Source organism: Rhinoderma darwinii, chromosome 5 (assembly GCF_050947455.1).
Source record: "Rhinoderma darwinii isolate aRhiDar2 chromosome 5, aRhiDar2.hap1, whole genome shotgun sequence".
Classification (NCBI taxonomy): domain Eukaryota; kingdom Metazoa; phylum Chordata; class Amphibia; order Anura; family Rhinodermatidae; genus Rhinoderma; species Rhinoderma darwinii.
Window position 1 is genome coordinate 313,836,335 of NC_134691.1, and position 21,324 is coordinate 313,857,658.

Consider the following 21,324-nt stretch of genomic DNA (forward strand, 5'->3'; position numbering starts at 1 on the left):
TAAACATGGGAATATTTTATTTAAATTATTCCAATAGAGAAATTGTTGTGATTCAAATGATCTAACAGAGAAATATAATATTTAATCATGGGACAACTCCTTTAATCTTGTGATTAAAATTATTTCACAGTTTTAGATTATTTTTAAACAGAGGGCACTATGTTTATGAGTGCGATGTGACTGGCACTCATAAAGGGGCTTTCCAGGATTTGAAAAACATGCCTGCTTTCTTCCAAAAACAGCGCCATACCTGTCCACAGGTTGTGTGTGGTATTGCAGCTCAGCCTCATTCACTTCAATGGAGCTAAGCTGCAATACCAGACACAACCCATGGTAGTTGTGATGCTGTTTCTGGAAGAAAGTAGCCATCTTTTTCTATGGCTCACTTATCATGAACTGCATAAGCACTGTGTGAACCTGGCCTTATGAGTACACAACACTTGCCAGCAACTAAAATATATCATTGTTCATTAGATGGCATAAGGGTTAATGTCTAAGTAGTGTTATATGTAAAAATCTATTATTATCATGAAAGTGCACTGCCTGTAATACATTTATGAAGATGATGCATGACACTTTATAATACTGGCACAACTTGAACTTCCATCTGATGGAGGGGTCACCAGTTGTCCCTTCTAAAGGGGACGCCACCAATGACCTGGTCCGGGGCTTGTGACCACTACAAATCTTAACATTAATTCTATAGCAGTATCATTTAGACATTGTATAGCGCTAATATTGAATGCCCTTATGTATGGAGCCGTTATATGGTCAATGTAAGCTGGCATATTTGAGCAGTGTATGATGGTGTTTACTTTGGCATGGTGTGGCACTGCTCCTTCAAGATTGTATAGTACATTATTTTTGCAGTATAGGGTGGTATTGTATGGGATTGTTATTTAGACAACCGAATAGGAGTGTTATTTGGCCAACATATGACTCTGTTATTTGGGCACCATCCTGTATGTCAGTATATGGCATTGTTATTGGTACACTGTATGTCAGTACATCATATGGGGGACAGGGGACCAACAGAAGGTTCTGGACTTGGCAGCATCCAACATAAGGCCGGCCCTGTAAGTTATGCCAGACTCATGAATGGCATATCCATTGAGCAGTGATTAATCCCCCGCTCCAGTAAAACTTGGCTGGTGGCATTATTGGTTATCCAAAAATGGCTCCATAGAATTTTCACAATTTGACCCTTGAGGACTTGTATTTACTATTGTTGTTTGCATTTCTGGGGCAAATCCTGCTGTAGCTAATGAATTTAGTGACTCAGTCCCCTTCACCCTGCTAAAAGGTAAAACATTGTCTAAGTATATGTATTTTTGTAATTATATGTACCTGTCTTGCTGGCCGTCCATACTGTAGAGCATTTATGTCCTGCAGGTCATCGCCTTCATCTGCCTCAGGTTTCTGATAATAAATCAGATCCAATAATTTCAAAAGAAAACCGAAAAAGTGGGACTTTAAGTCTTTGGTTTGACTATAACTAACCCCAATATTCCAGACTTTCATGTCACACTAACAGAGGTCCAGAAAGCTGAGATATGAGGAGTTGTTTGGTATGGTCCTTACACTGTAGGTTACTTTAGCTGTCCAGGTGCCCGCCATTGACATGGAGATTACTGTCAATCTTCCTTCATTTACTAAGAAAATATTAGCCCTGCGTTATCAAAAATGATCTGCTAGACCCCGGACAGCCACTATTTTGTTACTGAAAGTTCATCACCACCAGTGACCACAGTGTTTCCATTGTATCACAGGGTCCATTGTATCCATTGTATCATAAGGACAGTTCTTCAATGTAAAGACCCATCAAACAGCTGTCTGCATCCCAGCTTCCTGAAACCAGGTTCACATTTTAAGGCCCCATGCACACGACTGTAAAAATTTGGCATAATTGCGGACCATAATACGGTCCGCAATTACAGACCCATTTAGTTCTATTGGCCGCGGATACATTTCCGTATCGCTACGGATGGATGACTGTGCCGTAGACATGTTTCCGAAAATTATGGAACATGTCCTTTCTTTTGCATTTTACGGGCCGTGCTCCCATACTTTGTATAAGAGCACGGCCTGAAAATTACGGACCCATTCAGTTCTATTGGCCGCGGACATCTTTCCGTATCGCTATGGATGGGTGTCTGTGCCGTAGAACTGTGGCGGGAATTATGGAGCATGTCCTATTTTTCGTGTTTTACGGGCCGTGCTCCTATACTTTGTACTGGAGCATGGCCCGAAAATGAGGGTGGCCGTCAGCAGCTGGCTGTGATTATGGGCACGGCCGTGTGCATGGGGCTATGTAAGCCTTTGAAGACTTTTTTTTACTACAACAATGTATTTTATTGTAATTTTGAAAATAGTTTTTTTTTTAAAAAAGTTAACTTTTTCAGATACGGCTTCTATGTATCCAAGATAACATTTTTTAATATAAACAAATTACAAAGTTGCATTAAACACATTAATACACTGTTTTGTTAAAAAAAAAAAAAAAGTGTACAAAGGTTTCCATAGCCTTTAAGATTCTTTCCACTATTGGATAAAGAAAACTCTTTGAAGTGTTTTTTTCTGTAGAACATTTATTACTTAAAAATCAGTTCTAGAAAATGGTCCTAGAACTGGTTTTACAGAAAACTGCAACTGCAATATTGTATGGATTTTTTCTCAAATGCATACATCACCATACCCGGTCCGGGTTTGGAGGTCAACCTGGTAAGTGGAGAACCCTATTATTGGATCTGGAATCCTAAGCACAGTGCCGCCCCATTAAATGTGTTGAATATATATATATATATATATATATATATATATATATATATATATATATATATATAGTTCAAATTAACAACAGCCCTAATATTGTTCCAGCCATGATACCCTCATATAATCTTTTTCCTATACTAGACACCATCATAGCAGGAGGAGGCAGAGATAACTGTGTACAGATTACTTCTACCATGAGATAGCTGTATGGTGCATACGTAGCGCCGTGTATCTCGGTGTAGTTGGCATGCTGTGATGTCAGAATGGACCGATTACACATATATTATTTTTATCCTTGTCAAATGAAAACATTTTTATTACTGCGTATTATATATGTATAATACAAGTCAATAATTTTGTTTCCCCCATCTAACACATGCCACTTATAATAGTGGTGTCTGCTTATGTCGGCCACCTCAGGCACAAAGCCTGGGTGCGAGTGCTGCCACTGCACCCCTGACGGCTACACCCCCGCTTCCTGCAGAAGTTTCTCACCGATCACTTTTGTAGTCAATTCCTTTTCCTGTGCTGACCACTGATTGTCTGACATGTAGAGCTCTGTCAATCTGCGCAAAATAAGTTCTTCAGCAGCGGCAGTGTAAATTATACAGTTTTATGTCCCAGCTGCTGCAGAACATCATAATACAAAACCCACATGGTGCAGAACTTATTTTTGAAAAGGATAAAGGAGAATCTTATCAATCAATGGCGGACAGGGGGTTCTTCGTTATTCTACAAAAAGGGGTTCTGCATTTACTACAATCAATTATAAAGAATATTAGGAGTCACCTCGGAGTTCTGTGACCTGTTTAATTCTCTCAGTGGCCTCCATCTTTTGTATGGTCACATAACTCTGGGGTCATTTTTTATATTCTTATAATAAACAGTAGAGGGACATTATCGCATATATTACGCACAGTTACTGATCAATGTGCGTATATAAAAGTAATTTATTGACAAATTATTGGCTAAAGTCTATAGAAAGGTTGAGAAAGCCTTGACTTGGATGAATGTACCATTTTTACTGTTTGAAGTCCTGGCTCCATGAAATCCACGTTTTCTGTGAAATTTTGTTCATGTGGGTCTTGGGTCTAATGAAACAAACACATAAAACACATAAGTGATGAAAATGTTCTCATCATAAATTATTATTATACTGATATTAAAAACAAGCACTTACATTGTTTCCAGTATAATAGGAAAGTCCATATTTAAAGGGGTTTTCCAGGGAGACACAATTTTTGCGGCGGGCAGCGCTCGAGCACTGAGTTATATGAAGGAACACAAAGAAAATGGGGCGGGCATTGAAGCATAATCAAAGAATAAATGGGGCGGGCATTGAGGAGGCTGTGGACCAATAGGATGCCTCAAACCCCGGGTATACGTCAGAAGTCCCTGATTTGAGGCATCCTATTGGTCCGCAGCCTCCTCAATGTCCACCCCGTTCATTCTCTGCTTTTGCTTCAATGACAGACCTGTGTCGATACTCAGTGATGTATCGACACCGGTCTGTCTGCATAATAACGCTCGTGCACGAACCTGTGTCGAAGCAAAAAAACACATGAATGAAAAGCAGAACTTCCGTCCGGCCAGAGGTAGGGGGAGTAGGAACAAATGCTTTCCGATTTTTGACACAATGCATATTAGGTAGTTTATTTAATTTTGACATAGAGTATTAGTACAAAAATGTTGTATCCCTGGAAAACCCCTTTTCATATCTATATTGTAATTCCCCACACTGGACTAGTTGATGATAAATTAGATATATGTAAAGCTGTGGCCTACAATCATAACTTTATAGACATTTGCATTGTTCATGGTCTTCCAGTTCTCATTGGTTTTTATTGAATTTTCAGACTGCATTGTAATAAATGATACACACACAGTAATCCCCTCCTCCGTGAATAGATGACAAACCTGCTTCAATACTTGTGTGCGGATTTAGTAGGCTATACTACAGGACCTATAAGAAGTATTCACCCCCCTTCGTCTTGGACTTTTGATTAACCTTCTGCATTTTAATGTTTTGGATGGTCCAAGTCCACATCTCAATCCAAATGAGCATCTGTGGTTGAAGACTGGGAATAAAAATCAGCCCTTAGTTACAAATGACAGCAGCCCATGTGTATTTAGTAAGTACATACACACATTCACTATATACATATGTATATGCACACACTACATGTTAAATATATTCAGAAGAATAGCAGAAGGTCTCCCGGCTCATGGTCTCCGGACCCCTAGTACTATGCTGCTCTTGACACTAGAATTGGTGTTGCCCACTTATGCCCCTCTAGCCAAATACTACTTGACAGCATGGTATGAACTACACTGATTCTCCCGAGGTGGACCCATCTTCGCAGCCTCTGACGCTGTCCAATCAGTGCGAGGCCGCTTCAGATTGGGTCTGAAATCTTCGTGGTTTCGTGAGATAAGTTTGTTCTCACGAGATCACGCTGGGCCTAGTCGGTCTGAAGCTACATCGCACTGATTGGAAGCTGGCGGTGAATTTGCATATCGGGCACCAAAACAATGAGGGGCTATATTTCAGGACTGGGGGGCAAGAACAAAAAAAAAAAAATGGCCCCTGGAATCGAGGACAGTGGGATTCAGCCAGGTCAGATATGCAGTTTAGATTTGATGACCTTGAAAAAGTCCTCTTTAAATTCTAGCTCTCAATTTATATAATTTATGACATATCATAAAGACATTGCAGATGTTGTGATTGTAGAAGTCTATGCTCTAGCACAGAGGGGAACTAACTTTATTTTATTCTAGCTTATTGAAGTTCTTAATGCCTGGACTGCACAGATGACATCTTCTTTATGACATATCAGAAGCTGTATCTCCGCTGTGCGTGGTGACAACTTGTCATTATCCATGTGTGATAGGACCTCTGGAATACGTAGCTAGATTTACAGGCTCATTACATTACACATATCTGGCTTTGAAGAATTATTACATTATCCTGATCTACTGTTAAGGGGGTTTTCCACAGGACGACTATCAGGCAGACGAGTGTTAATATAACGCTCGTTGCCGATAATTGCTCTGTGTAAATAGGGGAACAATCAGCAGATGAACGAGCAAAAGCTCAATCATCTGCTGGTCGTATAGCTTTAAAAAAGTTAAATATTATCCTTGTCGGCAGCACACCTCCCTGTATAAACAGGGAGACGCAGTGCCTACATGATAATAATGTATGGGGACGATCAGAGTAACGACCGCTCGTCCCAATTCACTGCTCCCTGTGACAGGAGCAAGCGAGCGCCAATCAACCATGCCTCGTTGATCGGCGCTCGCTGCACCGGTCGCTTATCGGCCGGTGTAAAAGACCCTTTACTCTTGTCCTATATTTTCCTTTTAGGAGTCAGGAAAAACCCTAAGCAAGGGTTAGGCTGCCCATACATATGAGATAAAAGTCAGCCAGCGGCAGACTGCTGTCTGCAAAAATGTGACCTGTCAAGTTGGATTTTTTTCGGCCGTTGTCGGCTGAAAATACAAGTGCCAGGAATGATCAGCCGAATGTGGCCAGTCACTTGCAACTTTGCACAATCCCACTCTGTTGTTTTATATATTTTTTTAATTTAAATTACTTCCATGATCTGCCAGTTTTGTCTAGCATGTTGATATTTGGTTCATTCGTACATACGAACGTTCCGATGTACGATTGATCGGTCAGATTTCGGCTGATACTTATCTTTTTTGTGTGACCAACTTTACTTTTCAGATGAAGGGAGAAGTTTCTAACCTTATCAGTTGTTTATAGGTGTGAAAATACCCCCTGTCCCTGAACTGAAGGCAACATTGGCTGCAGCAGCTTCAGATTCCTGGCAGATTTATGTAACTTTTTGTCTACTTCTATGGATTTGGTTTTGTACAAGAGAAATAAGGATCTATAGAATAGAAAAAAAGATTAAACATCTAGTAAGGGCTGTGGAGAGGAGAAGGAGAATTGGGAACTTGCTTAGTATACTTAAAGTCTATATACACCAGTGTGTTTGGTGCAACTTTATAATTAGTTTTTATTTAAAATAATTTTTACTTTTTGAGATACAGCTGCTTTGTATCCTGTATTGATGGCCCATCCTGAGTATAGGTCATCAATTTTTAGTGGCTGGAAATGCCCTTTAAAGAGTCTCTGTCACCACATTATAAGTGCCCTATATCCTACATAATGTGATTGGGGCTGTAATGTAGATTACAGCAGTGGTTTTTATTTTAGAAAAAGATAAATTTTGACCAAGTTATGACTTATTTTAGATTTATGCTAATTACTTTCTTAATGCTCAACTGGGCGTTTTTTAGCTTTTGACCAAGTGGGCGTTGTAAAGAGAAGTGTAGGACAATGACCAATCAGCCTCATACACTTCTCTCCATTCATTTACTCAGCACTAAGTGATCTTGCAAGATCACGCTATGCTGTAACTTACTCACACATTAACTTTACTGAAGTGTCTTTGGAGTGAATAGACATCGCCGCCAGCCAGGACGCAATGTCTATTCACAATCCCGACACTTCGGTAACGTTTGTGTGGGACTTAATGACAGCAAGCGTGATCTCGCGAGATCACGCTGCAAATGACAGCACAGCGTGATCTCGATGTGCTGTGTGAGTAAGTGACACACAAACATTACTGAAGTGTCGGAATTGTGAATAGACATCGCGTCCTGGCTGGAGGTGATGTCTATTCACTGTCAAGACACTTCAGTAAAGTTAATGTGTGAGTAAGTGACAGCATAGCACGATCTCGCAAGATCGCTATGTGCTGAGTACATGAATGGAGAGAAGTGTATGACGCTGATTGGTCACGGATTGGTCAGCGTCATACACTTCTCTTTACAACGCCCACTTGGTCAAAAGCTAAAAAATGCCCAGTTGGGCATTAAGAAAGTCATTAGCATAAATCTAAAATAGGTCATAACTTGGTCAAAATTTATTGTTTTTCTAAATAAAAAACACTGCTGTAATCTACATTATAGCGCCGATCACATTATGTAGGAGATAGGGCACTTATAATGTGGTGACAGAGCCTCTTTAAGAAATCATACAGCTTAGACTTTCTGGTTTTAAAATATAGGATGGAAGTGAACTGTTCTCCTGTTACTTGTACAACAACCCCCGAGAAAGGAAGCCTTTTACACAAATATGCATTGTTCATGATTGTACAGTACCATCATTGCTGGCTCTAGCTGATTTCCACTTTGTGCCATTTCCTTGTCTGCTTCATCTGGTATCTGATATTTACACAGGAAATATGTGGTTAGCATAAAGTATCTCTTTGGAAAGTTGCCAGAAAAGCTTAAAAACAAACAATAAAATCTTCCAGTCAGTTAAAGGGGTATAGGACTTAAAAAATGTAGCTGATTAGATTTTACATTGCAAAAAGCGACCCTTTTCTGCTGCAATTATATTATGTTTGCTCTGGGGTTGCCATGGTAGCATAAACAAACTCCTGTGCATGCCCTGTGACATCCACTTACAAGAACACATTCATTAGCATGGAGGTCACATGACATGATGCTCATACATATAATACTTAGGCCTCATGCACGCGGCATGTGCACAGACACTGTACAGCGGCACACACTGTTCCTAAGGGTCTATATTACGAACCTGTAAGCATTATGTGTGCCGCTTTATGGTGCCTCCGTGAGAATGCATGAGAAAAAACCCTCTCGGTGCCTCTGTATAAAATCAGAGTTACAGTATGGGCCCTTAGCCGTCTCTGCAATATGGCAGTGTGCAATTTGTTGATACTAACATGAAAACCCTCGCAAATAGGGACCTCCGTCGCAGATCCAGCTGAAAATACCGGTAACATTAGTGCAGCACGCTGCGCTATTGTTTCCATTAAAACCACGGCCGACGGAAACCCAATGGAACCTTTTAAAGTCAATGGGTTCTGTCGGCTGCCGACAACGGAACTGGCGCTTCCAATATTTCTAGTGTTTTGCTCCTCTGATGGAGCAGTACAACGGAAACACCGACGCAAGTGTGAACCCGACCTTAGAGAATATAAGAACAATACATTTCAGACAGTTCTGTTAGTGATAATTTGCCATTCTGGAAATTGTGGTTTTGAGAGATGGTGACATATGACCACTTTATCACGCGGTGCTGGACGTTAACCAACTTTATTACAAGTGCATTATACCAAATGTGATAAGCCAGTTATCTTGTCACTGTCTACACCATGAGTAATTTTTTGGAAACACTACAAGGTAACATTTTTTAAGTATCATATACCCAGAGAACCAGAAAGTGACCATCAGCACTACTCCAAATGATCCAGTGTAGACTTGGCTGAATACACCATCTAATCACATGAACCTAAATAAGAATTCTAGATAATTGGTATAATTGAGGCACTTCCTCACTGTACATCCACATTTGCTATATAGAATATTTTTGCCATTTTGTAAATTCTTTAACTTGCTTCTCATTAAAGGGTAAGGCCCCATGGAGCGGAATTGACGCAACCGCGATGTGGCCAACAGCTGCACCGACACCCTGTTCACCGCGGCTGTCAAATTGCTTGTTAATGGCTGCGCGTTGTTGCAGGTAAAAAGTTGTTTTACCCACAACAACGCACGGTTATTAACGAACGATTTGTTTTAACCGCGCCAAACCGGGTGCCAGCACGGCTTTGGGCCACATTGCGGCCATGTCAATGCTGCTCCGTGGGGCTTTTCCCTGACAGAGATGAGCAAATAAATATGTCCAGTTGGTGATTTGCAATTTGCCTGGTATTGAAGTTCTTTGAGCAAATCCATTTCACATGCTTGAGATTTTCTTTTGGTAAACTAAGGAGATTAATAAATGAATCTGTTCATTCATTGTATTATATGGGAATTTGGGAAGTTGGATCAAACAGAAATGGGAAATTGGTGAATTGGCAATTCAGGGTCAATAACTGATTGAAGTTCCTTGGTACCAGTGAGAAGAGTAAATCATCATTGTACCTCCAGATATTCCAGATGCTGTGAAGTTCCATCTGTTTCAGTCATTTTACTGGCTAAGTTCTGGAAAAAAGATGAAATTAATATCCATATTATGAAATAGTACGAGCAAATCTTATCCAATACTGATATCTGTAGTGCAGCGGTTTCCCCTGGCTTTCTGCATAATATATCTGCTGAAGTTTCCTGGGCCGTACCTGAGCAACAGTCCATGCATTTATAGGGTAACAACAGTAGATCTCCTTGATCCTATGTGATCTGCTGTTGTCTCCCAGAGATCATATGGGCTACGGTACTTTGTGGATAAAGTATGGTGTCTGGGGGTGGAGGAAACAGCATTTGGATGGTGGTTAAAGACTATGTACACCTTTGAAAATGTTTTATTTTTTCTTTTATAAAAATTGTATCAGTGTGTTTGGTGCAATTTTCCAATAATTTTTTATTAAAGATTATTTTTACTTTTTGAGATACAGCTGCTTTGTATCTTGTAGGCAGAGCAGCTGTATCTTGCTCTGAATCCTGTATCCGTCAGGTCCGTGGGACTGACCGGTTCAGTCTCTGACACGCAGGATCGAGCTGTTATCGATCACATCTAGGTTCATAACTTCGGTCTCGTGCACACGACCGTTCAGTATTTACTGACCGTAAATACTGCACGGACAAGCCGCGGCCAGGCAGCGAACTATCACTGTGCTCACATTAAAAAGTATAGAAGCCTAGTCCAAAAATACAAAAAATAGGACATGTCCTATTTTTTGCAGGTAACTTCTACGGCCCGGACACACAACCGTAAATATACGGGAAGGTGTCCGTGGCCGATAAAAATGAATGGATCAGTATTTTATCCGCAATTACGGATCCGTAATTGTGGATAAAAATTACGGTCGTGTGCATGAGGCCTCAGATGTGATCGATTACAGGTGGATCCTGGTGGATACAGGTTTCAGCGCACAATACAGCTGCTCTGTAAACAGGATACAAAGCAGCTGTATCTCAAAAAGTTTAAATAATTTTTAATAAAAAATAATTACAAATTTGCACCAAACACACTGATACACATTTTTATAACTAAAAAAAGTTTTCAAAAGGTGCACATAGCCTTTAATCTGTATTCAGTGCTATATCTTGTATATAGCTAATATGTGCTACAAAATTTCAGATTTATGTACCACTATTGTCTATTGAGAAGAGCTTTCTAAATATAGATTATATAAATTTTCATTTTGCGATCACAAACCTCCACATGCAAGTATTTCAGTTTATTCATCTCACATCTGTTACATCAATGACTATTTCATTCTGAATATCCTTTTTCATTTTAGGGAATTGTTTTCCAGCTTGTTCTACAATATTCTGAATCTATAAAATATGCTTGATTTCACTTTTCTTTACACCCATTTTTTTGCTTTCCAGCCTAATTATTCCCCCTGATTGGATTTTTCTGCTCAGTAATCTTGGCCATAGTTGTGTATAACTGGATAGAGAAATCTAAGCTATAATGGAAAGTATTAAATATGTTACTTAACCTTTTCCAATGAGAGAAATCTTGAACATGTGTCATTGGTGCCCTCCGGATATGGTATCTGGATGTTGTGATGACTTGGTGGGTATGCAATGACGACTGCAGTAGATGGCAGAGACCATTGAGGATCTTTCAGTTGGGCATGGTGACTTTCATCATCTATAGAAAGTTGTTGTACAAGACTTTGTTCTTTAAAGTCTGGAAAATCCATCTTTCCTTTTGTATTAAAGGTTTCTTCAAAGGTATTTGAGGGATCAGTTTGGGTAAATTGAGACATAAAGGAGAGAAGAATCTTCTTTGTATCATCATAAGGTGGGGATATGTCCTTCTCAGCTTGTTGTATTTTACATGAGTCCATATCGCAAGCGTCCTGCGTATCTAAAGCCTCATCAGAGATACTTGAGGGATCGCCCTGGATTAATGCAGAACTTGTAGAGAGAAATGACTTCTGTGAGATGTGATAAGGAGGTAACGTGTCCTCCTGGACTTGTCCAATTTCAGTTGAGTGCATGACTCCAGAATACTGTGTAGGGACAGCGGTCTCTTCAGTACCTGACCTCACATGCTTATCTTGTCTGTCATGCTCTAAAACGTCTTTAGGAAAACTCTCTTGGTCATGACCTGGTGTACTGGAAAGACTGTGTTCAGTAAAACAATCTCTTTTTTCCTCTATGTTGACAACAGACGGTTCCAGGACACTACATTGAATAAATAAGAGCATTTATAAATTATTTTCCATTATTGTGTAATGTAGATTAAGCACTATTTCCATATAAACTAACAGGGACTTTAAAAGTACGTGTTTTGGCCTGAAAATCACCCAATTTTTTCGCTAAGGCACCGTCCAATTTACCTTCATAGTACGTGCACTTAACATGCCACTATTTTGTATTGGAAGCAGCCATTTCTAGCTATCAGCGTGAAAATATAGTTTAGATCAGTGATAGGTAACTAATGGCTTGGGGTCTGCATGTGGCCCTCAGTTGCTCACCATGCGGCCTCTTTCTCCACTCTTTTATCTGTACATAGAGACGTGTTTGTCTGTTTAGTAAAATATATCGGCTTTTCTCTCTATAAAATTTATGTAATGTCAATAGAATCTTCCATAAATCTTTTATTCATGAGAGACCCTCACTGATATCGAGGACATACAGTGCTATTTGCAGCAGAGAGGTGGTCAAACAGACACAATTGAGGCCCCTATAAAGTGGCAGACTAGAACATTGCCAGGATAGTATGCAGGACATGTACTATATGAGCAGCAAACTGAACAAAACCTTAGGAAGGCTAAATTAATTACATGAATAGGGTAGTATCACCAGTGTGAACTAGGTTCGATTTTTTTTAGCTTTTTACCTAACAGCAAGAAGTTTCTTGTCAGCTTTCTGTTCCTCATGCTGATTTTCTGGAAAAACTTTCATTATCTGTTCAAATTAAAAAGAAAAAAACTTACAATGTCTCCATGGTTACAGACTACAAGCAGACCCTGTCTGTAGTCTGATCCACAGCCATGTGTTACTCCACTCCCTCTGCCACCTCTAAACTAAGGACAGTAGGAGAGAGGGCAGATGGACGGGAGTATCACATAGGAGCATGAATCAGTCTGTAAGCATAGAAACATACAAGTCTGTATCGAACTGTATACCCAAAACGGTTGGATATGCTTAATTAAAACTATGATTGTAAAAGTGCACATTGCCTTAAAAAGTTTTCCTATTTCATCCTCGGCAGCACCGAAGGGTTAAACCTCACTTTATCTCCACCCTAGGACCAGCCCACCTAGATACAATAAAACAACAATTAGCATGATTAACTCACCAGGCCACCACAAGAGGACCTCCCTCCTTTACAATCACTGTGGGTGGTTTTTTGTCCTCATTACTTCTCCAAGGAGGCTCACCCTGAAGGGGGTATTTTTGTTTCTTCAATTTATCATGTGTTTTTTAAAACCCTGGTTTCTGCCTGTGGATTCAGGCATAGCAAATGTATGCTCATGCCTTGGGGGTACCTTGGCCTTATGCGCTTTGCCCCAGATTCATATATGTATATATTATATATATATATTCTCAAGCCAGGAGAAGGATCCCAGTAAGTCGGATCGAAACATCGCTGGTGGGGTGAATAAACGCACCTTCCTTTTTTCACTATCTTGGCGTGCTGCCTCAAATCTTTTTTTGTTGTATGCTTAAGGGCTTCTAGCCTGAGCTTTTGAGGAATTGCACCAACTACTGAAGCGGTGCTTCTTTCTTTTTTTCATTTTTAAAATGATACATTCAGCAGATGAATGAGCGTTTGCTCGTTCATCTGCTGATAGCTGAACTGTTTACACAGAGAAATTATCGGCGGCAATGAGCGTTCTATGTTTGCCCAATAATTGGCCCATGTAAAAGGGTCTTCAGACTCTGATGGAGCAATCTCTGAAGATAATTATCTATTTAAGAAAGGGAATGCAGAGAAGCGGATAAAGGATCTAAGAGAATTATGGAAACCAAGAAAACTAGTTCTGTTGAACAAGAAAAAGATAGTCTCTTTTACTTTCCTAAGAAAAAAGCTTGTGTTCTTCCGGGACATTCTGTACTCTCCAGTATTGTACAAAAAGAGTGGAAGCATCCTGTAAAGGGCTTTGATGTAGGCTCCAGATTCAGGACAATTTCTAAACTAGATCCTTCTGTTGCTGAGACCTAGGAAAATCCTGCGAGAGTTGATCCGGTCATTGCAAGACTGTCCAAAAAGGCTTTTTTCCCGGCTGATGATTCCTCATTATTAAAAGATCCTATAGATAGAAAGGCAGATACTATCCGTAAGAAATCACATTGTGGACTTGCTACCCTGAGTAAAGCTGCCGGGGCGACTGTACCTGTATCTCGTGCACTTCGCATCTGGCTCAGCCATCTTGGTAGAGATATAGAATCAGGTATTTTAAGAGATGAATTGTTAGACCAACTCTATTTTCTGAAGCGAGCTGTTAATTTTGTCTGTGACTTTCCTGTGGAAGTCTTAAGAGGAGCAGCCAAGAACATTGCCCTTGCTAATTTTACCAGCAGAGCAATTTGGCTAAGGCCATGGACTGGTGATTTGGGATCAAAACATAATTTTGGTGCCATACCCATGGAACCTGGCAGACTTTTTGGCGAAAAGCTGGATAAGGTGTTGAGGCTCATAAAGAAGGCAAAGAGCACATTTTTCCTCAAGAGAAGAAGCAGTTTTGACCCAGATTTTTTCAAGGCCATAGAAGATTTGACACGTTCTCCAGATCTTGCTTCAGGAGGAGAAATGACTGAGGCAAAACACCCCGAAGATTCAGAGGAATTTTTTCAGATAAGTCCCAGAAGAAGTTGGACGAGCCAGGTCCATCAAAGTAAGAGTTCTGACGCCAGAAGATCAGTAGGCGGTCGGTTGATAACATTCTATCATGTCTGGCCAACTATTGCCTCAGACAAGTGTGTACTACAGATAATAGAACAAGGATACGCTCTCAAGTTCCACCATCAACTGCGAGAAAGATTCCTGATCAACGATCAAGAAGACCCTTGCCTTCTTTCCCTAGTTCAAGAATTTCTGGAGAAAGGGGCTTGGAAGCAGTTCTAGTCCGATAATATGGCTATGGGGTTTATTCAAGAATTTTTCCCGTTCCCAAGCCAGGAGGCAGATGGCAGTTGATTATCGATCTTCGGTTCCTGAACCGTTGTCTGAACAAGATCCACTTCAAAATGGTCAATATAGGATCAGTAATGGCAGTACTTCAACAAGGTGAAGTCATGGCTTCCTTGGACCTGAAGGACGCATATCTGCATGTTCCTATAGCTCCTTCTTCCAGAAGATTCCTGAGATTAGCCATTCGTCATCAAGGGACTGTCAGACTTTTTCAGTTTTGTGCCATGCCCTTTGGTCTCTCCCCGGCACCAAGAATCTTCACAAAGATTATGGTAGTGATTGTTGCCTATCTTCGTCTTCAATCAATTTACATTTTTCCTTATCTAGACTGGCTGATTGTTGCACCCACATCCAGACTTCTGCGGGAACATCTATTTACAACTGTCCAGTTGGTTCAGAATCTGGGATTCATCATAAATTGGGAGAAATCTCATCTGGTGCCTTCACAAACAAGATTGTGTCTAGGCTTTCATATAGATTCAAGCAACCTAATGTTATTTTTACCTCAAGAGAAGGGGACTGCAATTCAAGAAGAGGTCCGTCACCTGATAAAATCTCCATGTCTGACGGTACACAGGATCATGAAATCCCTGGGTCACCTTCCTGCAACCATAGATGCCATTTTTTGGGCCAAGGCTCATATAAGAGTGCTTCAACAGGATATGTTAGCAGCTTGGGATCGAAACCCATACAAACTACACATGAAGGTTTATCTCAGACCACAGACAAAGAAGGATCTGGAATGTGGCTAAAGGGCTCAAACTTGTGCAGAGGATTCAACATCCAATACAAGAATCCAGTAGTCATCACTACAGATGCCTCAGCACAGGGCTGGGAAGCCCATCTCTTGAATACCGGGGTCCAAGGAAGTTGGAACACCAAAGATAGATCCCTTTCTTAAAACTTTCAGGAATTAAGAGCCATCCGTCTTGCTCTATCTACATTTCAAAGATTAGATTACAGGGAGAGCAGTGCTCATACAGTCAGACAATCTTCCATCAGTTTATTATGTGAACAAGCAAGGGGACATGAGAAGCAGGACTCTTCTAGCAGAGTGCAGAAGAATATTTCTTTGGGCACAAGAATTCCAGTTAGAATTGAGAGTGATTCATATAAAAGGATCCTTGAATCTTCAAGCAGAGTCGAACATATCGATTCTTCCTACAGAATGGAAGCAAAATCAGAGGTACTTCCAGTGGATCATCAACAAGTGGGGAGTTCCAAAAATGTATCTAATGGCAACCCGGGCCAATCAGAAGCTGCAGAACTTTGCTTCCCTGAATCGACTGGATCATTCTTCAATAACTGATGCCTTCTCGATCACCTGGAAGGAGAAATTGCTTTACATATTTCCCCCAGTACCAATGATTCAGAAAGTGTTACAGAATATTTTAGTAGATCGCCCCAGAATAATTCTAATAGCCCCGTTCTAGTCTCGTAAGGGCTTGGTTCCCTCTGTTGCTACAGCTCTCAAAGGGAGAGTTCTGGGAGCTACCGCCTCACCGAGACATCCTACTCCAGAAAGGCCTCCATCATCCAGCCTTAGTGAAACTCCATCTTACGGCTTGGCTGCTGAAAGAACCCGATTAATAGAAAGAGGGTTTTCAAGGTCTGTCATATCTACTCTCTTGTCTGCTAGAAAACAATCTACAAACAAGACTTATGAAAGAATATGGAAGAAGTTTTTAGAATGACTGACTGAATCCAGTTTTTCTACTATTGACATCCCTTGCATTCTGCAATTTCTACAGGATGGATTTCAAAAGGGCCTAAAAATTAATATTTTAAAAGTTTATGTCACTGCAATCATCTGTATGACTGAAGGCAAGTTCTCTCATCACCCCTTGATAAAGATTTTTAAGGGCCTTTAAAAATCTTAGACCAGAGATTAGGGCTCCTATTCATATCTTGGACTTGGCTCTTGTCTTAAAGAGTCTTAAAAAATCTCCATTTGAACCTTTGAAGGACACAGACCTTAAATGGCATGCAAAGTTCTCTTTCTTACCGCTATAACTTTAGACAAGAGATTGGGCAAGTTCCAAGCTTTGTCCTCAAGACCTCCTTACCTCAGGTTTCTTCCAGATGGAGTACTACTTAGAACCTTACCATCATACATACCTAATGTGTCTTGAGCATCAATAGAGAAGCCTTTCTTCCAGTCTTTTTTCCTGAGCTATCTGATGAGGAACAACAGCTTCTACATACCTTGGATGTTAAAAGGGCATTTCCGATCTACCTGCAGAAAATTGAGCCCTTTAGAGTTACAGAAAACCTGTTTGTGCTCTTTTCAGGCCCTAGAAAGGGCCAGAAGGCCTCAAAAGATACCTTGGTGAGATGGCTAAAATCAGCTATCTTAGAAGCCTACAAACTTGAAGGTTCCTCTTCTCCATTTCCTATTAAAGCTCATTCCACACGTTCTACAGCTACTTCATGGGTGGAGAATGCTCAAGTGTCTTTGAATGACACCTGCAATGCTGTTTCGTGGTCATCTTCTTCCACCTTCGTAAGGCATTACAGGCTTGACATCAATGCATGGAGTTCAGCCTTTGGCACTGGCGTTCTAAATGCAGCTATGAATTCTTAATACCCCCCTATTCTTGGCAACTTAGATCCCTTCGGTGCTGCCAAGGACGAAATAGAAAAGTGAAATTTGGGGTTACCTGGAATTTTGCTTTCCTTGATTCCGAAGGCAACACATAATACCCTACCCCAAAAATTATTTTGTCGCAGTAATTAGTGTCTATTTATTTCATAGCGATAGTAAAGGAGGGAGGTCCTGTTATAGCCTGGTGAGTTAATCATGATAATTGTTGTTTTATTGTATCGAGGTGGGTTGGTCCTAGAATGGAGTTAAAGTGAGGTATTAACCCTTCAGTGCTGCCTTCGGACTCAAGGAAAGCAAAATTCCAGGTAACCCCAATTTTCACTATATATATATACAGTATATCTATCTATCTATCTATCTATGTATCTATCTATCTATCTATCTATCTATCTATCTATCTATCTATCTATCTATCTATCTATCTATCTATATACAGTGAAGGAAATAAGTATTTGATCCCTTGCTGATTTTGTAAGTTTGCCCACTGTCAAAGACATGAACAGTCTAGAATTTTTAGGCTAGGTTAATTTTACCAGTGAGAGATAGATTATCTAAAAAAAACAAAAAAAAACAGAAAATCACATTGTCAAAATTATATATATTTATTAGCATTGTGCACAGAGAAATAAGTATTTGATCCCATTGGCAAACAAGACAATACTTGGTGGCAAAACCCTTGTTGGCAAGCACAGCAGTCAGACGTTTTAAGTAGTTGATGATGAGGTTTGCACACATGTTAGATGGAATTTTGGCCCACTCCTCTTTGCAGATCATCTGTAAATCATTAAGATTTCGAGGCTGTCGCTTGGCAACTCGGATCTTTAGCTCCCTCCATAAGTTTTCGATGGTATTAAGGTCTGGAGACTGGCTAGGCCACTCCATGACCTTAATGTGCTTCTTTTTGAGCCACTCCTTTGTTGCCTTGGCTGTATGTTTAGGGTCATTGTCGTGCTGGAAGATCCAGCCACGAGCCATTTTTAATGTCCTGGTGGAGGGAAGGAGGTTGTCACTCAGGATTTGATGGTACATGGCTCCATCCATTCTCCCATTGATGCGGTGAAGTAGTCCTGTGCCCTTAGCAGAGAAACACCCCCAAAACATAATGTTTCCACCTCCATGCTTGACAGTGGGGACGGTGTTCTTTGGGTCATAGGCAGAATTTCTCTTCCTCCAAACACGGCGAGTTGAGTTAATGCCAAAGAGCTCAATTTTAGTCTCATCTGACCCCAGCACCTTTTCCCAATCACTCTCAGAATCATCCAGATGTTCATTTGCAAACTTCAGACGGGCCTGTACATGTGCCTTCTTGAGCAGGGGGACCTTGCGGGCACTGCAGGATTTTAATCCATTATGGCGTAATGTGTTACCAATGGTTTTCTTGGTGACTGTGGTCCCAGCTGCCTTGAGATCATTAACAAGTTCCCCCGTGTAGTTTTCGGCTGAGCTCTCACCTTCCTCAGGATCAAGGATACCCCACGAGGTGAGATTTTGCATGGAGCCCCAGATCGATGTCGATTGACAGTCATTTTGTATGTCTTCCGTTTTCTTACTATTGCACCAACAGTTGTCTCCTTCTCACCCAGCGTCTTACTTATGGTTTTGTAGCCCATTCCAGCCTTGTGCAGGTCTATGATCTTGTCCCTGACATCCTTAGAAAGCTCTTTGGTCTTGCCCATGTTGTAGAGGTTAGAGTCAGACTGATTAATGGAGTCTGTGGACAGGAGTCTTTTATACAGGTGACCATGTAAGACAGCTGTCTTTAGTGCAGGCACCAAGTTGATTTGGAGTGTATAACTGGTCTGGAGGAGGCTGAACTCTTAATGGTTGGTAGGGGATCAAATACTTATTTCTCTGTGCACAATGCAAATAAATATATATAATTTTGACTATGTTATTTTCAGGTTTTTTTTTAATATAATCTATCTCTCACTGGTAAAATTAACCTAGCCTAAAAATTCTAGACTGTTCATGACTTTGACAGTGGGCAAACTTACAAAATCAGCAAGGGATCAAATACTTATTTCCTCCACTGTATATATATATACACATATATACTGGCTTACATAGAACAAAGTTACTATATGCCTTGATTAGAGAATGATCACACAGGGATAGATGTCTCATCAACAGGCGAAGAGACGTTTGCATATTATGAAATACCCTATGGCCTCATGCACATGGACGTATTACAGATCTGCGCTGTATGGATCCATAATACTGTACCCATATCTGTTACCTCTGTGTCCGCCTGCTTTTATATTGAGGTTCATGTAATGCTCAGTCTCATATTGTATAATGGGGATATTCTTACCTAGAAGCATAGCTTTGCTGAAGGAGGCACCATACAGCGATACAGTGCCTATGGGTCTAATACGAACCCATAGGTACTCCATGCTTTGCCATACAGGATCTATTCATACAGCAGAGCTCTATGGGTCAATAGCAAGATCTCATAAATCTCACCAGTGGAGCCTAGAGCAGTTAATGACGTCCTTTCTTTTGGAATGAAAAGTTCAGAAATTAGTTATTCCAATTAATTCACGCTGAATAATAAATGTAACACTATGAAACAAAAAGTTGAAAAATGATTGCCACTCAACAATTGTAAACTAACCTGTCGCTTTCCATTAGGATCCATATGTTTCTGTTTATCATAATCTAACTTTTCTTCTTTAGCTAAAGATAGGCGTCTTGATTTGTAACTAATGCTTTGTCGTCTACCTTGCTGTTTTCCTGCAGACTTCAAGGAGTCTGATCCAACCCTCATCTGCTGATCTTGAGGAGCTGCCTCCTTATCCCTATGAGACTGAACGCTAGGCTTAGTGGTCGCTATAATAACTTCTTCATTAAATTTAGCTTTGTCTTTCCCTGAAGATGACAGGGTTCTAGATATCTTGGCTACTGCTTTTCTTTGGTTGGAAGCATTACTGAACATTTCTGGATTTGGTTGACTTGTGTTTTCTGCGAACAATTTACTTTCTGATTTTTGACTTGAAATGAATGTTGTTTTGCTGGATTTTTTACCAGCTTCTTTGGCCAACTTTGTTTTACTAGAAACTGTGCTGGGCCTTCTTCCTCTACTCTTCAGAGACTTCATTTTTGCTTTTTTGTCATTTTCCTCTGTTACATCCTCTTGATTTAGTAAAAACAAAACAGTTTTACTTTCTGGCCTTCCATTTTCCTGTATAACAAAAAAAAATAACTTACTGAGCTGAGAACAGTGACAGAATCATGCTATCAATGCTATTTATTATAATATACGTGGTACAGTATAAACAAGATATAACAATCCTAATCTATACCACCACCCACTTACCTAAACATACATATAAACGTTGCAATACAAACACGCTCAATATTTCTGTCCCACTCCCTCCTAAATATAACTGTCCCTGAACACTACGGGTTAACAAGAGAGGTGGAGGATAAAGGATTACCAGGGGATTATCAGGTAAAGGGTTAACAATGGGAATGTGCAGGCAGGTGGGAAAGGGTTAACCAGGGATGTGTACCGGGGATGTGCAGGTAGGTAAAGGGTTATCTAGGGGATGTGCAGGTACTTAAAGGGTTAACTAGGGCAGGTGATGTGAGGGTTAACTAAGGAACAGGGATTGTGCAGGCAGTTGGGAAAGGGTTAGGGTATGTTCACATGGCTTACTTTCAAACGTTTTTCGGGCCGTAAATGGCCAAAAAACGGGCGAAAAATCGGAAGCAGAATGTCTCCAAACATGATTTCAATGGAAAAAACTGTGTTCTGTTCCAACGGGCCGTTTTTAAAAAAAACAAAAACCTGCGAAAAAGAAGTGCA

General features: G+C 40.4%; 1 protein-coding gene across 1 annotated transcript in view; it reads right to left on the minus strand.

Annotated features, from left to right (window-relative positions):
- Positions 1 to 21,324, minus strand: part of CCDC7 (coiled-coil domain containing 7) — a 74,456-nt gene that overhangs the window by 25,936 nt on the left and 27,196 nt on the right. The window contains exons 17-23 of the mRNA XM_075828266.1: positions 20,131 to 20,697; positions 12,614 to 12,681; positions 11,262 to 11,955; positions 9,739 to 9,798; positions 7,948 to 8,010; positions 3,789 to 3,863; positions 1,348 to 1,419 (exon numbers count right to left, since the gene is read on the minus strand). Coding sequence (XP_075684381.1) covers positions 1,348 to 1,419; positions 3,789 to 3,863; positions 7,948 to 8,010; positions 9,739 to 9,798; positions 11,262 to 11,955; positions 12,614 to 12,681; positions 20,131 to 20,697 — 1,599 coding nt within the window. The remainder of the gene's footprint in view (positions 1 to 1,347; positions 1,420 to 3,788; positions 3,864 to 7,947; positions 8,011 to 9,738; positions 9,799 to 11,261; positions 11,956 to 12,613; positions 12,682 to 20,130; positions 20,698 to 21,324) is intronic.